We start from the raw sequence: 18764 nt of genomic DNA, 5'->3' as shown, positions 1-18764 counted from the left end.
TAAAATAAGAAATGAAAAGGCAACCAAAATAAGATTACATTGCAGTGTTTTTCATAATTTCAGTGTCTTCATCAGAGGCCATCCACCGAAATTATGAGAAAGACGGCAATGTTCTTGCTTCTGTTTCCGACATGTTCTGTATGCTACGGTGCACGTGTGCTGTTGACACGTGTCTTCCGCAAAATTTCAAAATTCTTTCTGAACACGTGTCTACAGCACACCCTAGATATATCTACGGTGTGCTGTAAAATCTTCTTCATACTTTCTACATACTATATATATATATATATATATATATATATATATATATATAAACTTATAGAAGTAGGTAAACTACTGCACATTCAATTCAATCAAATTTTGCTGTTGTAAAAACTAACTTGCCTTTTTTTTTTTTTTTTCTTTTTTTTCCCTGCACATGCCTTATCATTAGAAGGTGTTACGGCGTATTTAAGTGGTTCCCTCGATTACTCTGTAGTCCATTAAGTTGATTTAAGCACTATCTAAGAACACCCTTTCGTAAGGTCCAAACTAATTATTTGATTTCCCAGCACAGTTTCTCACGCAATGCAATATCAATGATAGATTAAGGGCGTTGTCAAGACAAAAATTGGAAGGTAAAAGGGCTAAGGACAATCATGATTGGCAGCCGGAAAGGGACTTAGCACCACGAAGTTTCTACATACCTTCAATCATAAACTAGCAAAATAAACGTAAAGAAATGTTGGAACTTTCGAATAACAATGAACATAAAGGTAGAAATTTTTCATTGAAATCGGTGAGAACAATTAAAAACTACTGTATTATCGGCTGTAATGCATGTTAGGCGTGATGTTTTTAATGGCACAAATAACAACAAAGGAAAAATAAAAGAAGAGGAATGTATCCAACCATAATTATAAGTCAGTTGCGTTCTGGGAAAGGTCAGAGTCATGAAATGCAACTCTTATTTTCCTGTAAGATTGGCTGCTTAATTTAATTGATACTATAAACATTTTTATGGTGTCCATTAGGCTTTAGGCCGCTTGTGGTTTCTATAATGCAGTTACACTAATCAAGCAGCATTTCGATAATGTACCTTAAATCATTTGAAATTCTCGTACAAAAGGGACTGGCTATGGTCCTCGGGTAATGGTACGTACACAAAGAGTATACACATTGATTATCGGTTTATTAAGAAACACAGTGATGAAAAGCAGCTATAGTAATATTATTGGGAAGAGGGATAAACATTATCTATAGTAAGCACACCACTAGTTTAATCAGCACTCAGTGTGATGTCTGAAAGGAAAGTATAAGTTCTGTTGCAATGAGCAGTTTTACAAAGTTTCTGCTGAACGAAAATGTTAAAAACGGAATAAACTTTTACTAGACTCTAAAACTCGGTGCATCGATGAATGTTTATTTCAACCACAAGTGTATAAATGATATGGAAATATGAAAGTTGTAAAACTGTGGCGAACAAACGCCAAAGTAGTTTTTTTGGGATGCAAAAGGTATAATCTTGATTGATTTTCTTCTGGAGCGAAGGAATATTTGAACAATCTTCGCAGTAATTCTCTTTTTATCATAATGACAAATTGTGATAAAAAGATATCGCCGTGATTTTTTTCTCGTAATGATACACTACCATGCTGGAACAACTGTCCATTGACTTCGATCTGGAAAGCTGAGAAACGTTTTATATTTTATGCGCACCTGGGAGATAAAATCTAGCAAACTGCGAAAGTTGCTCGCTGTAGCTTGAAAGAATTTCATTGGAAAGCGAGCTCTTTATGAAAGAGTTTATCAATCCCAAAAAAAAAAAAAAAAAAAGATCTTACAACTTTCTGACAGTTGTTGCACTGTAACTGATATTCATTAGGAGGCGGCCTTCAAGAATAGATGCAACGATTTAGCTGCAGTGGGAAAAGCGAAAGGATTTACTGCAGCTTATTTAATAAATTATACATATTCAATGTTGATTCCAAAGTACCGATTTTTTTGATTTTTTTTTTTTTTATTAAGGTTCCTTCCCTGAATATTACACAGTACTGCAAGTACTGTGTAATATTCAGGGAAGGAAACATTTTTCGCGATCGCTGGCACAGTTTTTCGCCTCTATCATCAGACGGGGTCGGGTTACAAGCATAGAGCTAATCGAACTTTTGCCTACAAAGGCAAATATTCTTGCCAAAAATCGAAGTTTTTTACCTGCCAATCCATAAACTTTTCACAAATGTCTTGTATGTTGTGTTAATGGTCATTCCAGACGTGTTATTACTGCAACACTACATCGCCAGTTCACTCGTAAGTCGTCAAACATCGAAAGCCATTACAGTACTGTATAAAGCCAAATGAGCCTCCTTCCTCATCCAGCTTAAGCTGCACCTTGCCCTCTCCGTGACTTATTTGTTCGAGCCTCTTAAGAATGATCTACAGAGGAAACGTTTCGAATCCGATGAAGAAGTGAAAATAACATTTTATCTCTGGCTGCATCAACAAAACTTGCAAAGAAAGTTTTAACAAATTGAAACTCTTTGCACCGTCATAAAGGCATTCCATGGTGTGGACCATAATGGAGATTAAGTGGAAAAATTAAATGTATAGATATTTTAAAGCATATTTTAGCTAACTTATTCTTCTTCTGGAGTTATAACCCAGGGTGGGTCTTAGCCTTCTCAACGATGTTCCACCAGAACGCCCTCCCAGAAGTCGAACTTCTCCACCTTCTTATTCTCATGGTCTTTAAGTCCTCTTCTACGTCATCCATCCATCTTTTCCGCGGTCTTCTCTTGCCCTCCTACCGATAGGTTTCCATTTCATTATCCTCTTAGTTGTTCTGCTGTCCCAATCAGGCAAGTTGGCTCAATGTTTTAGCTAACTATTATTGCGTTATTATTATATATATATATATATATATATATTTTTTTTTTTTTTTTTTTCCCCAATTAAAAATTATCGGAACTAAAAATGTATCATTACCTTTGAAATTCACCACCATCTTCGACTTGGACAATTGGTTAACAAACTTGTATGACGCCGAGTGGCATCACAGTATCTTCTTGATTTCTATTTCCTGCTAACCTCAAGTTGGTCCTGAGGTGGGTCATCTGCTGGCACCACCTTACACTGGTGCGGGATGATTTTTTTTTTTTTTTTTTTTTTCATTTTATTAACTTATTTTTATCTTTATTTTTACTTAATTTTATTTTTATTTCATTTAATTATTTTTAAGAACAGAATAGGTCTTTTAAGACCTGTTCCGTTGTAGGTGCTCTTGGAGGTGGTCTTGATCTCGTCATCGTTGTCTTGGTCGACCAACAAACCTACAGGCGAGATCTCTCTTGCCTGTAGGTTTGTAGTTAAAGGCTAATTTTCGGATCCGGTCTGGGTTCATTCTTTCTATATGGCTGATCCATTTTTCCTGATACCGTTTTATCTCATTTATTATGTTATCTACTTTTAATTTCTCGCGGATATCTAAATTTCTTTGGTGGTCTAGTCTTGTAAAGCCTAATAATGGTCTTAAAAATCTCGTTTGTGCTGCTTCTAGTTTGTGTGCATCTTTCTTATTTATGACCCAAGTCTCACAGCTGTAGAAGAGGGCTGGTTTTGAAGTGATGTTGTGCAGTCGTAATTTTGTTTCAGTTGTCATTTGTTTTCCAAAGTGGCGTTTAATCGTTCCATTCATTTTATTATATTTTTGTAGCTTAGTGTGGATGTCTTTCCCTTCATTTGATATTAAATTTCCCAAATAGGTGAAGTCAGATATTTGTTCTATTATTTTATCATCAATAACAATTTTGACTCTTTGTATGTTTTTCCCACATGATCCCATTCATTTTGTTTTTGAGGTGGAGATTTTCATCTCGTACTTTTTACCTATTTTATTAAGTTCATTTGCTGCTATCTGTAGTTCATCTTTGGAATTTGCAATTATAACCTGATCATCAACATATAATATAGTTTGGATTTTATTCCTGTTGTTCAACTGTATTCCGTTATTAATTGTTTGTTTCCATTCTTTTAGAATTTTATTGATGTATATATTAAATAAATTTGGCGATAGTCCACATCCTTGTTTGACTCCTTTACTGGTGTTAATTGGGTCTGATAGTTGGCTATTAGAATATTTTATACAGACTTTTGAGTTTTTATATAGACTTTGGATCTTTTTCCGGAGTTGGGTTGGGTTGGGTTGGGATATTTTCTTCACGTAGAATCTGCCAAAGTTTTTCCCGGTTTACATTGTCATATGCTATTAATTTACTGTTAAATTTAATTTTATTTGCTCATATTTTGCATGATTTTGACATTCAGTACGTGACACTCGGGGTTTGCTGCGGTTCGCGATCAGTTGTGACCAGCCTCCTCGCGGCGTAGACGGGTATCAGGACGCACCACCCTGGTGCTTGTTGCTTCCTGATACTAAAGTGGCCAGAAACAACTAAACAACATAGCAAACACATACACGGAACAAACATAGCATTACACAAATTTCTGGCCTTTCTGCAGAGTTTTTGTAACATTACGGTGTACCACGGCGGAGATGAACTAGCGTTTGGGAGCCGCCTTACATAAGATACTATACATAAAACATTACCTTTGAAATGGCCCTCGTACGCTCCACGAAAGCAGCCAAATTGTAGCCCATAAGTTACATGGGCTCTGACCTCTGAAATGCACTCGCGGCGACTGACTTGAACAATCCATATCTCAAAATAGTATTAACAGGAAATAAAAAAATAATAATTGTAAAACACTGAGAATACACATGAATGTAATTTTTTTAGGATTTCAAGAAATCTGCGCACTCTGTAATTTTCGGTTGTACAGATGTACGAAGTCTTGCCAATGCTGTATCATAAAGAGTTTGGGCACTGACGTAACATTTCTTGACTAGCCCACAGTTTTCGCTTTTCCTGCCCACCACACGATGATATGTCCCTGGGCATCACAATAAAGCAATCAGAATAATTCTGTAAAATACATATATAAGCCAAATTAAAAAATGAAATGAACACATAAACCTGTAATATTGCTATTGTTCTTTCAGTAGTAACTGAATATTGAAGGTTTTCAACTGTTTCAAAACAATATCTGTTCAGAGAGTTTTTCATGTAAAAGTAGCATGGTACAAGTTCAGGCGGGTATAGTGGATTTTCAACCTTTTTTTCTTTCTTTCCCCCACCTTAAAAATTTCAAACGATAAACATCGATTCGACGATGTATTTGTTCCCAGGCCTTTACTACTTCGTCACTATGTGTTGCCACTTCCTCAATGATACCCGAATTTTAGTTCAGGAATGTCTGCTGGCACTAGTGCCACGAACAGATATTTTTGTGGCACTACTGCCAGCAGATTTACACAGCCCACAAAAATAAGTCGCACAGCATCACATCTGGAGACCTGGGAGGTGGGGGGGGGCTAAATAGGAACTTCATGTGCCATCTCCTTTAGTACTTCATATCCATCGCTGAGAAAGTGTGTTATTAAAGATATTCTCTTGCATCCACATGAAAGTGCCACCGTCTTACTGGAGATGAAATCAGTGCAATCTTTGTGAAGTTGAGGCAAAAGCCAATTATCCAACATCCATTAAATGTTCCCACTGATTGGTTTTTTTTTTTTTTTTTTCTCCATATAAAAGAACAGGCCACAAATTTTGTGGCAGAAATAGTACAGTATACACATCTTATTTGTGGGGGGGGGGTGAGTCCAAGTGACGCTGGATGCCTTGACGATTTCAGCGGCGACGGTTATTTTGACGATTGACCTTTCCGCGATGGCAGATCTCGGTAGTTTCGGTTTTTTTTTTTTTTTTTTTTTGATTTGGTAGTTGTTGGCGCATCGGCTTCTGTGGCCATATTGCACCTCCCAAGGTTTTTGCAGTACTTTGATCCAAGCCCGAGGCGGGAATCGAACCCGCGACCTTTGGGTTGCTGGGCAGGTACTTTACCCACTCGGCTAGCCCGGTCGGCAGGTAGTTTCGTCATTGCTGCCATGCCATCGTTATGTTGAAAGTCACAGAAAAATTTGTACTTCTTGCATTTGTCGTATGGTTTTACGGCTGCATTATCTGCAACTTCTAAACTTTCAAAAGTGAACGCTTCCCGAGAATACCTTTAAATACCTTTCAACTGACATCTACACCTATAAGCAAACTTTTGCGGATCTTTTTTCGCATATTCCACTGTTTCGTCAGTTGTGAGAGGGGATATGGACATGTGTTCTTACTCAAACAGATCTAAGTTTTCAAAATATGAAAAATCTTCTAGAAAGAGACATAATGATAAAAGATTTTAACCACTTTCCTTATCTAAAGAGCAGACTATCTAAAAGTAAATCTACATATCAAGGAATACAGAAAATGGAACTATTAGAACTGCAGAAGGAAACGGGTGAAAAGATAACGTACCAAACAAATATACAAGATAAACAAATGACAGAAATAAAGCATCGTTATATGAAAAGGATTAGTGCAAGGCATATCAATGTTTGACAAGACATAATGAATTACTGTTCTGCGCCTTGAACACAAAATCAAATTTTAATGTAGTTCTTTACAAGCGGACTGATCTCCTTCTTATTGGATTTTTTTTAACACATTAGGAAAATTTTAAAAGATTTACGACAGACTAAAATCTCATAATGCCTTTATCATTGCTTATAATCAGCTTTGATAGAAGAGTTGAGAAATTCCCATAATATTTTTCTTTGTTTTACTTTTTATCAATGATTGCTATACAAAAGCCATATCAATTTTTTAATGTGTTAATTTGTGTGTGTCAAAACAGACACAAATTAACATATTAAAAGACAAAGCTGTTTGTTTTCGGGATGAAAATACTTATGGAGAATCGTGGAAAAATCCTACACTCTTCGGATCGATTAACTCAGCCCTGCTCATAAAGCCTCAGTAAAATCCTCACATCATTCACGAGATTCGACCAACCACGACCTGTTCAACCATAGAGGAATAATTTTTATTTTATTTGCCTTTAAATTAGAGGACCTTGTGCAACATCATCTCTTCATACTCCAAGAAATAATCCAGGACAGCTTAGGTTACATTTATCTTTTCAGAAAAATTTCGTTCCTCTAGATATCCTTCAAATGCTATTTAATGGTCATGCAGTTTGTGATTTGTTCCTTAATGTTTCTTGATTCAGTGCTTCGCTATGGCATATTTGAACCAGTTCACACTGCACTAAAAGAAATAAAATGAAAGAAAGTGAGTACTGCGTGGGAAGAGAAACATTCAAACATTAAAGAAACATTTATGTAGTTAGTAGCAATTGCTGGGTCAGTGTATAATTTGTTTTTTCTATTGCCCTGTATGAACTATGGCAATAAAACGCTCTTTTCTTTAGTCGGATCTGTTCTAATTCATTTCGCATCGGTGCACTTCCATATTAAAAAAAAGTTCTTAATTTTTTCGCCCAAGTTTAGGGTATAAATATTATACTGAATTCATAAAAAAAAAATTACGACAATCGTAAAAATCAAGATTTTCGGCTCCTTTTGGATAGCAAATCAAAGTGAAAGTGCATAAACTGGTCGCATAAACCGTTCTTGTCTTTAGGCAAAAAAACTGCGAACGAAAAACAGATAAAAGATTTTATTCAAAATGTGTTTCCTCCCAGTTATAGTGACATCAAAAATACTAAGCAGTCATACAATTCGGCTTCGCTTTATCTACAATACATATATGTATTATATACGCTCGGATATATGTAAACAGACAACTGCTTATTGGGTTAATAATGAAAGCCACTTGTGGAAAACGCTTTCATCAACTGCATTTCTTTCAAGACATATTGAAAACTACTTTATTATTGTCCTGTATAGGACAAGCTAATGCGTTTTTATTTATTTGTTTTTACTTTCCAGCTCTTTCAACGTCGTAAATACTGAAGGCTATTTCATTCTTTTTTTAAACTGCGGCTGACTAAATATCTCTGTAAAATTATTCCGTAACCCCCCCCCCCTCCCCCAAACACACTTGTACTGTAAAATTGTTTTTTTTTTTACATTCGGCTCTAAAAACACCAGTTCTAATTGGTTGGATGGGCCATAAAACTTAACGGTGACTATATTGTTCCATAGTGGTGGATTGCAATAATTTTTTTTGCCAGAATACCTACTCTATATGCTGTAAATTGAATTAGAACAGACTATTAACACAAGAGTTCTAGGTAGATGTGCATATAATTTCAGTGGAGACCATTCTGTTTCAATATGACAAATTAAAACAGCAAAACACCCACATAAGCATGTCCTAAGACTTTCTAACATAATGGGAAACTGATCATTTGAATACCTCCAAAAGAATACACTAGATCTGTCACAAGTACTGGATTAGACTGTAATACAAAAGCTATTAGGAAACACGCACCACTACATTAATATTACATGCATTATTATTGAAGTATTAATCCTATTGCCTATGCATTTTACAATTAAAAAAAAAAAAAAAATACAGAAAAGCTGAGCCAGCTCTGCAGAATTGAGATACTCGTGGATGCGGAACATTGTGTGCTATAAAATCAGATCGGAAATTCCTAAATTATTATTATTATTATTACAGATTCCTGAATTATTAATAATATTATTATAAATTCCTAAATTTTTAATCCCTTTTATCCCTTTATGCTAAAAAAAAAAAAAAAAGCAGACATGAATAGTCTGTGGTCCGCGTAACTTATGAAAATTGTCCTGTGACAATCGCAATTAAAAGTGGTGTGAAATACAGTTAAGCCAAAGACAATCTATGTGTGCTATACAAGAGCATTAAGTATGACTACGTATCGTTGTATTTTAAAAATAGTTATAATTGCATGCATAATTGTATATTTTTGTGGCCCGTATCTGAACAAAGGTTGGGAAACACGGTCGCAGAAGATATACAAAAGTATAATAATCCGTCTCGACGAAAAAGGCTTTTTTAAGCCTGATACAACTGAGTAGTCAAACTGAAGTGTAGCAGTGCACTTTGCCATCGATCAAACTAATTACTGTTGATGATAATATTCTTATCAAAATGATTAGTTGTGAACTCCTCTGACAACTGTGGTCATGCAGTAGTATAAACAGAACATATTTTATGATCTTTGTAACACACTGCTACAACCGCTGTTTTCCAATGATAAAGGCCTCGGTTCGAATCTCGTCTACACACGAGAGGAAGTTTTAGGCCTAAAGCAGGAAAGTTGTCAACGTAGAAGTTTTGTAGGCTATTTTGTGATTGCCTACAAAATAAGAGTAAATACCATCGTAAAAAGATTGTCTTTTTCCATCGTCAATTGCTTGAAGACCTGCAAAATAATGGATAACAGTCCTGATACTTTAATTATAAACATAATGCAACATATCAAACATATAATTAGAAAAGCTAAGCTATTTTAATTATATATAGTTGAATTATGGGAAAATTATTATATTCAAAATATATGCAATATAGATAGCCATTCGAAAATTTAAGTAAACTAAACTTAACTGAGGAACAAATAATTAAATAAAAATAACAACAACAAAAAAAAGCAATTTAAATATAATAAGAACGATCTGCATGCACACGATTTCTTAGTCATGCTACACGCTTGGGTGGTTTAAATGAAGCATAAGAGAAAGTAATGCACAAATCTTTAAACACAGTGAGGTGTATTTATACAAAAGCATTTAAGCATCATTTGTAAACAAAGAGATTAGATTTAGAATATCGATGATGCAGGAAAATCTAAAAAGCGATAACAGAACTGGATGAGGTTGGTGGGAAAGAAATGCTGGTTTGTCTCGCCAGCAGTGAAAACTCCTGTTTCTCCAAGCCAATGATTTACTTCAAGGAGAGGTACCTCCTCGTGCGCATGCTCTGAAGTTGTCTATCGGCTGCCCGGTAGCAGTAGGGTGAGACGCGTTCCTCATTCACCAAGTCGTTGACTGGAGGTATGGGGCAGAGCGGAGTCGCTGACTACACCGAGAAACTATGTTGTGGCTTCGATTGGCCATCCTTTTTGGCGTGTTAAACTCGCCACTGTCGACTGACTTCGATGAACGTAGGGTTCTACACTTTCCTTGGAAATGTACTTAATTATCGTCAGTTTTGGCTGTTACCAACGTCTGAAGACTGCAACATCGTGACTACCGTCCACTTGTGGGCATCCCCCCCTTTCTCTTCTAAACATATTCCCCCCTCCTCTCTCTTTCTTCTCTCTGTCCCTTCCCACCTTCCCTTTTAGTAACAGGCCCTTATAGCTTGACAAGACAGGGAGACGGTGTAGCTAAAGCGTCGAAACTATCACCATGACAACCTCTTATTGTGTGTCACTCGCTGGTAACATGCTGTTATCCTTTGCACTCACTTTAGTACCGATACTGACCACCCTTGAAGCGTCCGGATTTTTTGAGCTCCAAATTCTAGGCATCCAAAACTCGCGGGGTGAACTTTCCGATAAGTCATGTTGCGGAGGTGTGCGCAATTCTGAAGGAACTTGTAGCCATCAGTGTAATACATATTTTCGGGTGTGCCTAAAGGAGTACCAGTCCCACGTGTCGGAAGTTGGCTCATGCACATTTGGAAATATGTCCACCCCCGTTGTTGGGGGTAACTCCTTCTCAGTGCATATAAATCCTGATCACAAGGTGGTGTTGAGATTGCCTTTTACCTTCAGGTGGACGGTAAGTTTGTTTTCTTTTCTTTCATCATAGAGATGGATAAATGAAAAACATCTTAGTAGTAATGTTTTAATTTAGAGTTGCGCAACAGGCGACCTGCGGACAGCATATCTAACTGGTAAAGGATTAGAGTAATCCTCTAGTAGGTGCGTTCCCTATTGCGTAATGGTACGCGGTAAAAAAAAAAAAAAAAGTTCCATTTACCTAAATTATTGGCAACGCAAGAAATTTATGAGCTAGTGTGTGTGTGTTTTTTAACTTTGTTGCAGTTATGGAAAGAATTGCACAAACACCAGCGAACGCCTTTTTTTTTTATTTCAGTTTAAAAGTTCTGTCAAATGTATTTGTTCACATCATAGATTCACAAAGTATTTGTAATTCATAAAGTAATGTGCCTGTTCACATCAAAGTCTGTTGATTAGAAACCATATTTGAAAAAGAACCTTAATCCAAGGAGGGTTTAATTTAAAACGAAAGAAAATTGTTCTCTCCTCTGTATAATAATAAATAATTTATTCCTCTCCGTTTTTATTTGACTTTATTATTTAGAATCCAAACGGGAAACTCTGGAAACATGGCTCTTGCCATACAGCATATGATTAGCATAGCACTGCATTTGCAGAAGCAGTGACCGTACATGACAGTAAACACAGTAGTACAACAACAAATATAAGAAATTTAAACAAGGAACAGTAAATGCGACAATGCACTGAGAAAGTACTAACAAGGTAAATAGAGTATAGTGGCAGAAAGGTAAATAGACGAAATTTTCTGCTAAACGAAGAGCTGAACAAAAAATACTGAAAATAAATAAAGAATAATTCCTAGGTTGGTGATAATGCAAAGTTTTACAGGCGACGCTAGCAAACGCACGATATGTGTTTCGTACCTACCATGATGAGTTCTGAAGGTTGTTGGGCTGAAGAGTCCTTCATAAGAAGATTCTTACAAGTAATCCGAATATTCGTTTAGTTCTGGATGTCAACCTCCACGGCTCTGACAACGGATACAAGTAATTTAATATTTTACACAGTCTATATATCTTATAATAATCTATAATATTTCATACTTTACACAGAAGTGAGAAAAAACAAGAAAATCAGAAACAAGTCTCAAAATGCTGAGAACCATTTAAAAGAAATTGAAGCTATACGCATTGTAAATGATCACTCATGCGTTTTAATCATTACTAGAAAACTTATATTTGTAATTAGCCATGATTTTTTAATAAGTAGATTTTTGAATCAGAGAGAGGGGGGTGGGATTTCGATTAAAATCAAAAAATCGTTGAATAATCACTTGTAATGCGTCAAATATCTATACATAATAATAAAATACGCCACTATCCTGAACAAAAATAGTAGTTTGACATGCTAAAAAACTTATCTAATGTGACGATAATCCCTGTCACGACTGGTTTGTGCTAATGCATCAAATACAACTCGCAGCTGACAGGCAGAATGTTAGAGTTTATGCATATTCAACAGTTGCATATTCAGAAGACACAATTAAACATATATTCTGCATAAATATATTATTTTGCATTTTTCTTTAAGATTCTTAGTTTCACTCCAATATCTCATTTACTGTTTCAGACAAAATCAGAATATTTCCTTCGTCAAGTGACAACAGAGCGATAATGGTCGCGTCACAAAAAAAAAAAAAAAAAAAAAACTGCACCGGGCCTCAAACCAGCTCTGTTGACAGCAACCTATTATAAAATTTTGTTTATAATGAACAGTTGGCATGCTTGTTATAAACAAATATCCTGCGTCATGTCTTGATCGGGTATCACGAAAAGACTGGTCAAGTAAAAGCAACTGATCCTTATCAAGCTCTATTACTAATTTATTAAAAACGCACACCTTTCCCACTGGCTGTTTACGACCCATCTGTTTTTATGTCTTATGAACTACAGAAAAATATGCTAACAGACTCGAGTTTTTAAAATGCTTTTAATTTAATTCATTCAAAAAATGGGCGGAATTATTTCAAAACCTTTCAGGCGGTACGCTATCATGTTTATTATTAATTTCCTTTAGAGCGCGCGCGCGCGTGTGTATGTGAGAGAGAGAGAGATATTTGGCTTCTGTTATTGATGAGCTTTATATTGAAGAACAATGGAAATGGAATGCATGATAACATATAGTAATACATTTTACTGACTTCCCCGAATAATATTCTACTCTACAAGTTACATGAATCGTAGCATTGCATCTCGAGAAAAATACTGATGTTCTCTGTTAAATGGAACCATAAAGGGAATAGGTACACTTGTTTCACTCTTTGATTAGGTATTGATCTATCTTTAGTAATACTGGGCAAGGGCTGCATGGTTTTATTACAGAAAACTCTGGAATTAAACCATAAATAATTTTTCGTTTAGCAAACAGGCAATCCGAAAACACGATACATACAATTTGAAAACACAGTACTTGACTATTTATGCCCTTAACTGCTCCAGCATTTATTATAAATAACCCAACGCCTATTCATGTCCATATCATAATCATCGGATGGGACAATGACACTTTGATTAGTGGTGTCCAAGATTTCGCAATTAGAAAGGCTCTTCTGGTCGTGTCCCGAATTACCTGAAACGTCCTTGTAGCACAGCACGTAGGCTTACCGAGGTGTTCGAGAAAAAGCTACATATGTGGCTTAGCCTGAACTTGTCTAAACAAACTGAAGGAGTTCACTAGATGTATCGACATCACAAGCAGAGCATGTAAAAATGAAATGAATTTTCGGTTTATATGCCGGAGTGACCGCACCAGATAGAGAATACAAGAAACAGCGCGTTTACTTATGCACCCTCGCGCCACTCAGACGATCCCGTTCTAGAAAACATTATTAAGTTTTCATATTCTCTGGAATGTTTTGCACGATACGTAAATGACACAATCATATCGCAATACTTTTTTTTTTAAATTGCATGTAATGTTTGTCGAAAATGTTAGTTTTCAGCTAATGAAAATGAATTGAAGAGTGAAATTTTGTGGCTCACTTTGTAAATCCTACGACTGTGGTGTCTCAGGGTCTATTGCACTTTTTTGTATTATGTATTATCTTATTTTGAGTAATAAAGGAGATTATATATATAAGAAATTATACGGCATTTGAAATGTTACAAACGGATCAAGGAGTCTGCAAGAAGGTTTTAGACCTTTTAAACCTCAGTTTTTTTGTAACCCTCTCAGTTATGGAATGCTTTATATATTTTGAATAAACTTTGCTGTGTTTATCAAAGGTTCATAGAATCATTAGACAATAAATTACTAAAATTGAAAACTACGAATCCTATATATATATATATATATATGGAATAAAATTTCAGACGCTACTAGATAACTTTTAATATTTACTCAATAACTATGCAAAACATTTTTTTTAGTATTCGGTATACAACCATATATAAAAAGATATAGTTGTATACCGTGATATATGTGTACTATGGTTCTTTTCGCACAATTCTCAACTTATACGAAATATTAGAATTATATAAAAATTATTCTATGATAATAATCAAACTTGAAGTAAACTCGTTCAAACGATTTCATGATGTTACTCAGAATTTAACCGTTTGCAGTTCAATTTAACAAATTAGCGTTCCCATAATGATACGCTACTGGTTTCAGGAGTTAGAAGCGAGGCCGAACTATCTTGAATGGTTGTGTGCAAAATCACTGTATTCTGGGCCACACCCTGAAAACACATAAGGCATTCCGTCACTACAAACCGTATCAAATGCTCGGTGCATGGCTGAGCCTTCGGAACACTGGAAATAGATAGGGATCTAACAGGGCCGCTCTTTCTGTACAGAACCGTTTAGCAACATCATAATGCCAAAGGTCATTTCTCACGCTGGCTGAGCACTGCACGGTAAATAGTGGTGTTCCATTCTCTGGGAGAAGCATCCACCCACGGTAGCCAGCGTATTTACCAAGGGCGTTAAGAATGAATTTGAGAAAAGAAATTTGCTTATTACCCTTCACCGTACTGAGAACATTGATTTCAAAGAGTTCTTAAATAGGAACCTTGCTAATATAAGTGCTCGGTAGACTTCACTTCGATTCTGATATGCTTATTTTGTGTATGCGTTGTAAAGGAAGGGAGAGAATCTTTCTTGACCTTTATGAATGACGCAACTAACTTCTTGAAACATATTTTAAAAGGCTTATTCTACTGTTAAAATTTAAATTTCCGCTAGAAAATAGGCATCTGTACTCAACAAAACTGTAATAAATGGTATGTGCGAACTTATGTTTTCAATTTATTCATATATTGAATCAGTTTGGCTTAATTATCATATCGCCGAGGGGCTGAAGAATCGCCGTACAATACCCAACGGTTAGTGTGGTATTGTTCGAAATTCACATGTGGAGGGGCGCAGAATTTTTAGCTACGCCTATGAGTTGAAACTAATATTTTGATTCAAGCAGATTTAGAACAAAGAAAATTACAACTTCACTGAGCTCTCATTGGATCAAATTTGAATACAACTGAATTATGCGGTTGATGCATGACTACTGGTACACGTATTACTGAGATGTTATAAATAATGAAAGAGAAGAATTTGATATATATATACACACACACATTAGAATAGTCTATATGATTCCCAGCTCAATAATAGCTCAATGATTCCCAGCTTTTTATAAATGAGAGCAGATATCAAATGCCTACTTGTATTTTAAAATATTACGAATTTTTTTTTTTTTTTTTTTTTTTCAAAACCTTACGTTGAAACCGAGGTGATGCCTTGCAATATTTTTCTCTGCAGCAAATTTGTAATGTCCACACCGCCCCTTTTATCAAGAAGAATAGAACTTTCTCTCTCTCTCTCTACGTCAGGGGTCGGCAACCTGCGGCTCTTTAACTTTTAGCCCACATGAAGCAAAGTTTGAAATGGAGTTAGAGGACTTAAAAATCAAGGACATGTGGAGTGCAAGACTAAAATGCCTTAAAACTGAAATTGAGGATTTGGAGAGGCTGCCCTTGCAATTCTACAAAAATGGATGCCGATAGATGAGTTGAAAAAGCAAGACCAAATTGTGTTCAATGCGTGGTGTAGCTTACCAGACACGTATATAAATTTGAAAATATTTGCGTTTGAACTTTTTTTGGTTCGACGAATTTCTGCGGGCAAATATTTTCGAGCATGAACTATATTAAAAATAAATCAAGAAACCGTCTGAACAATGCGAGTCTCTCAGCATGCTTAAAGATGAAAATTACAGCATACTTCCCTGATGTTGAGAGACTCGCTCAAGAAGTTCAGCAGCAAAAGTCACATTAATTAGAAATATTATTAATAAATAATATTTCAAAAAATATATATTTTTTAATAAAATACCTTCCCACTATTCCATTTCTTAAAAACTCTCCCCCCAGCTTGAGCTGAAGTGCGGCTCTTCGGATTCTTTTTTTTTTTTTTTTTTTTAATTAGATCAAAAATGGTTCTTCAGTCAAAGAGGTTGCCGACCCCTGCTCTACGTGATTTGCAATTTTAAAAAGAATTTTATGCAATGCGTTTTTCAAATGAAGCTAACTAGTGTCTAATTATTTCGAAAATAATTCAGAATTTATCAAAGTCAAATATGATTATTTCTGCGCTTTCCAAATCAACTTCAAGCTGTCCACATATTTCGTAATGCACAACACAAAATACAAGGCATGGATGACCAGTTCTGTAAACAGTGGCTATCTAATTGCATTTCGTGTCACCTGTCCCATAAGGAAAATAAAGTTAACTTTGGTATGAATAAATATTTTGATCGTGATCGTTTGACCGATATCAAGGTCACAGCATCAGTTCATTCAACTTTCCGCATTCAGCTTTTCGACTGATAACAAACTGCGAATCATCATATTTTGTAATTAAGACACGGATTAGTGAAACCATATGCCGGATTTCGAGATTTTTTCTTATTGAAACGCACTTTATATTAGAATCACGTGTATTTGATAGGTAGCGGACGACGGTAAGCGTGCTGATAGATTTCAGTGAACGCATCCGAATCGATCAGGCATTTACTGTTCATGCACATACTTCGTGACCATCACCCTAATTTCCACAAATGTTCACCGCAACATATGCCACTCTCTAAATTAGTCCCCTCCTTTAGGGCCAGCCAGCTTTATTATCGCAGGGTCCATCTTTTTCGCGTATCGGCAAGTTAATTAATAATTATCACGCGTCGTCCATCAGTTCGTCTACTTGGTTAGATAAAGATTGGTTAAAGAGAAAATCAAAACAAGTTTGATTTAAAGTTAGGGTTTTTTTTTCTGTTTTTTTTTTTTTTTTATATATATTTTATTTATTTCATTTTACCTAGACATTTGACTGTTACCATTACGAGATGTAAGATACGAGCCACGCACGTTCGCTTCAAGAAACGAGTGGTTGCCTAACAGCTTTTCTGATAATAAAGGTCATGCATTTCAGAATACATTCCTTCATGATTTGTGTCCTTTAGCTACATTATCATTTGGACGCTAGTTAATGAACAAGATTTAATTCTGAGAATTTAGGCATATACACCCTCGGAGAATAACTGAAAAACAACCTGAATACTGAATCTAAAATAGCAATAATCGGTTCACATGTCACGTTTAATTTTAAAGCAATAAGTGAATCTTCTACCTTTTGAGACAGTTCTGACTTTGGTTTAGTAAATACAAAATGAAAAATAATAATAAATAAATAAATAAATAAATAAATAAATAATGCGCAAATATTGCCTGTTGTTTTTGTCTCATCAGCATTGTTTAAAAAAAAAAGTCTCACTGATTTATTTTAATTAAATTAAAGACACAATCAACAATTCTATAAACCATTTTAAAGTGATTTGTTGAGCATGGAGAATAATCAGCTTACATTTGAAGAAAGGAAGTGCATTCTGAAATGGTACGAGAAATAAGAAAAAAGGTTCAGTTAAAGAGATTCAATGTGTATGGGAATTGTCAATGTGGGATAAAAGCGTCAAACAATAATCTGCCTCCATGATAAGTTTGAACAACATGAACTATGAACTATTCACAAACATAAACAAGGGAAGCTGTGGCAGGAAAAGAACATCAAGAAGTACCGAAAACATCTAAGTCGTTGAAATCCTTAAGACCAGTAACCAAAGAAATAAACAAAGTCAAGGTTCCCGAAAACTGCGTTCCAGTCAATCGAGTATTATGAGGTGTCATGAGAATCTTACAGGTCAAAGTTCACACTTTGCTATTGCACGCGATTCAGGAAGACAATCCATCGACGAGCACAATTTTGTCGGTGTAGTACCACAACAGTGAAGCTGGTGATTTTCAAGATGTAATTCTTGGAGAATTCCACGGTCAGATGAAGCGACGTTCAAATTTAAAAGGTCATTTCAATCATCGCAACTGTGTTTACTGGCCAGTGACAATCCACACTTCACTCTACAGAAAGAGTTTAACCTGCTAAAGATCTGTGTGTATGTGTGCCACTCTTCTCGTAGGATAATCAGACCTTCCAGATTCGGTGATACTGTTATAACTAGGCAGAATTATCTTTAATTATTAATGAATTATGCAATTACCGCAACAAGAAGCGTGTTTTCCGGATACATTCATAGACTTTCACCAGGATAGCGCACTTCCATATTTTCGCACCCGTCTAGTGAATTTCCCGAACCAGTGGCGTATCCAGGTAACAGAGGTGAGGGGCATGGCGACCAGGCTTTTGAGTGTTTTTTTTTTTTTTTTAGAACGCCTCCTGCGTTCGTTTTCTTTAATTTCAAATTTTTCGTTAAAGGGGCATATGTCCCCTCTGCCCACTCCTGAATACGCCCCTGTTCCGAACGATGGATAAGTCGCAGATGGAAATACTTTTGAAAACCACCTCAGGTCTCCAAAACTTCGCTTTCCTAGACGGCTTATTTTTATTTATTTATTATTATTATTATTTTTTTTTTAATAAGAAAAATTACACGAGTCTAGTATAATTCCAGTTGATCAAAGTGGTTTTTCCACATGACTTCAAAATGCCGTCTGGACCAACAGGAACAATTTTCATTGCCGTACAAATTGTCCTAGACACAGGCACACTGCAGGAGGCTAAATCCTTCCTCCAAGAACA

General features: G+C 35.7%; 1 protein-coding gene across 1 annotated transcript in view; it reads left to right on the top strand.

The window, feature by feature from the left end:
- The first annotated feature begins 10213 nt into the window (after nucleotides 1-10213).
- Nucleotides 10214-18764, top strand: part of LOC150088530 (protein jagged-1b-like) — a 329274-nt gene continuing 320723 nt past the window's right edge. Inside the window, exon 1 of the mRNA XM_090370220.1 lies at nucleotides 10214-10660. Within this exon, the coding sequence (XP_090226346.1) occupies nucleotides 10286-10660 (375 nt within the window). The 5' untranslated portion in view covers nucleotides 10214-10285. The remainder of the gene's footprint in view (nucleotides 10661-18764) is intronic.

This window comes from Mastigoproctus giganteus, chromosome 3 (assembly GCF_048544385.1).
Source record: "Mastigoproctus giganteus isolate SK-2022 chromosome 3, ASM4854438v1, whole genome shotgun sequence".
In the NCBI taxonomy this organism is placed as follows: domain Eukaryota; kingdom Metazoa; phylum Arthropoda; class Arachnida; order Uropygi; family Thelyphonidae; genus Mastigoproctus; species Mastigoproctus giganteus.
The sequence above is the reverse complement of the archived record's forward strand: the minus strand, read 5'-3'. Positions and strand labels throughout refer to the sequence as shown.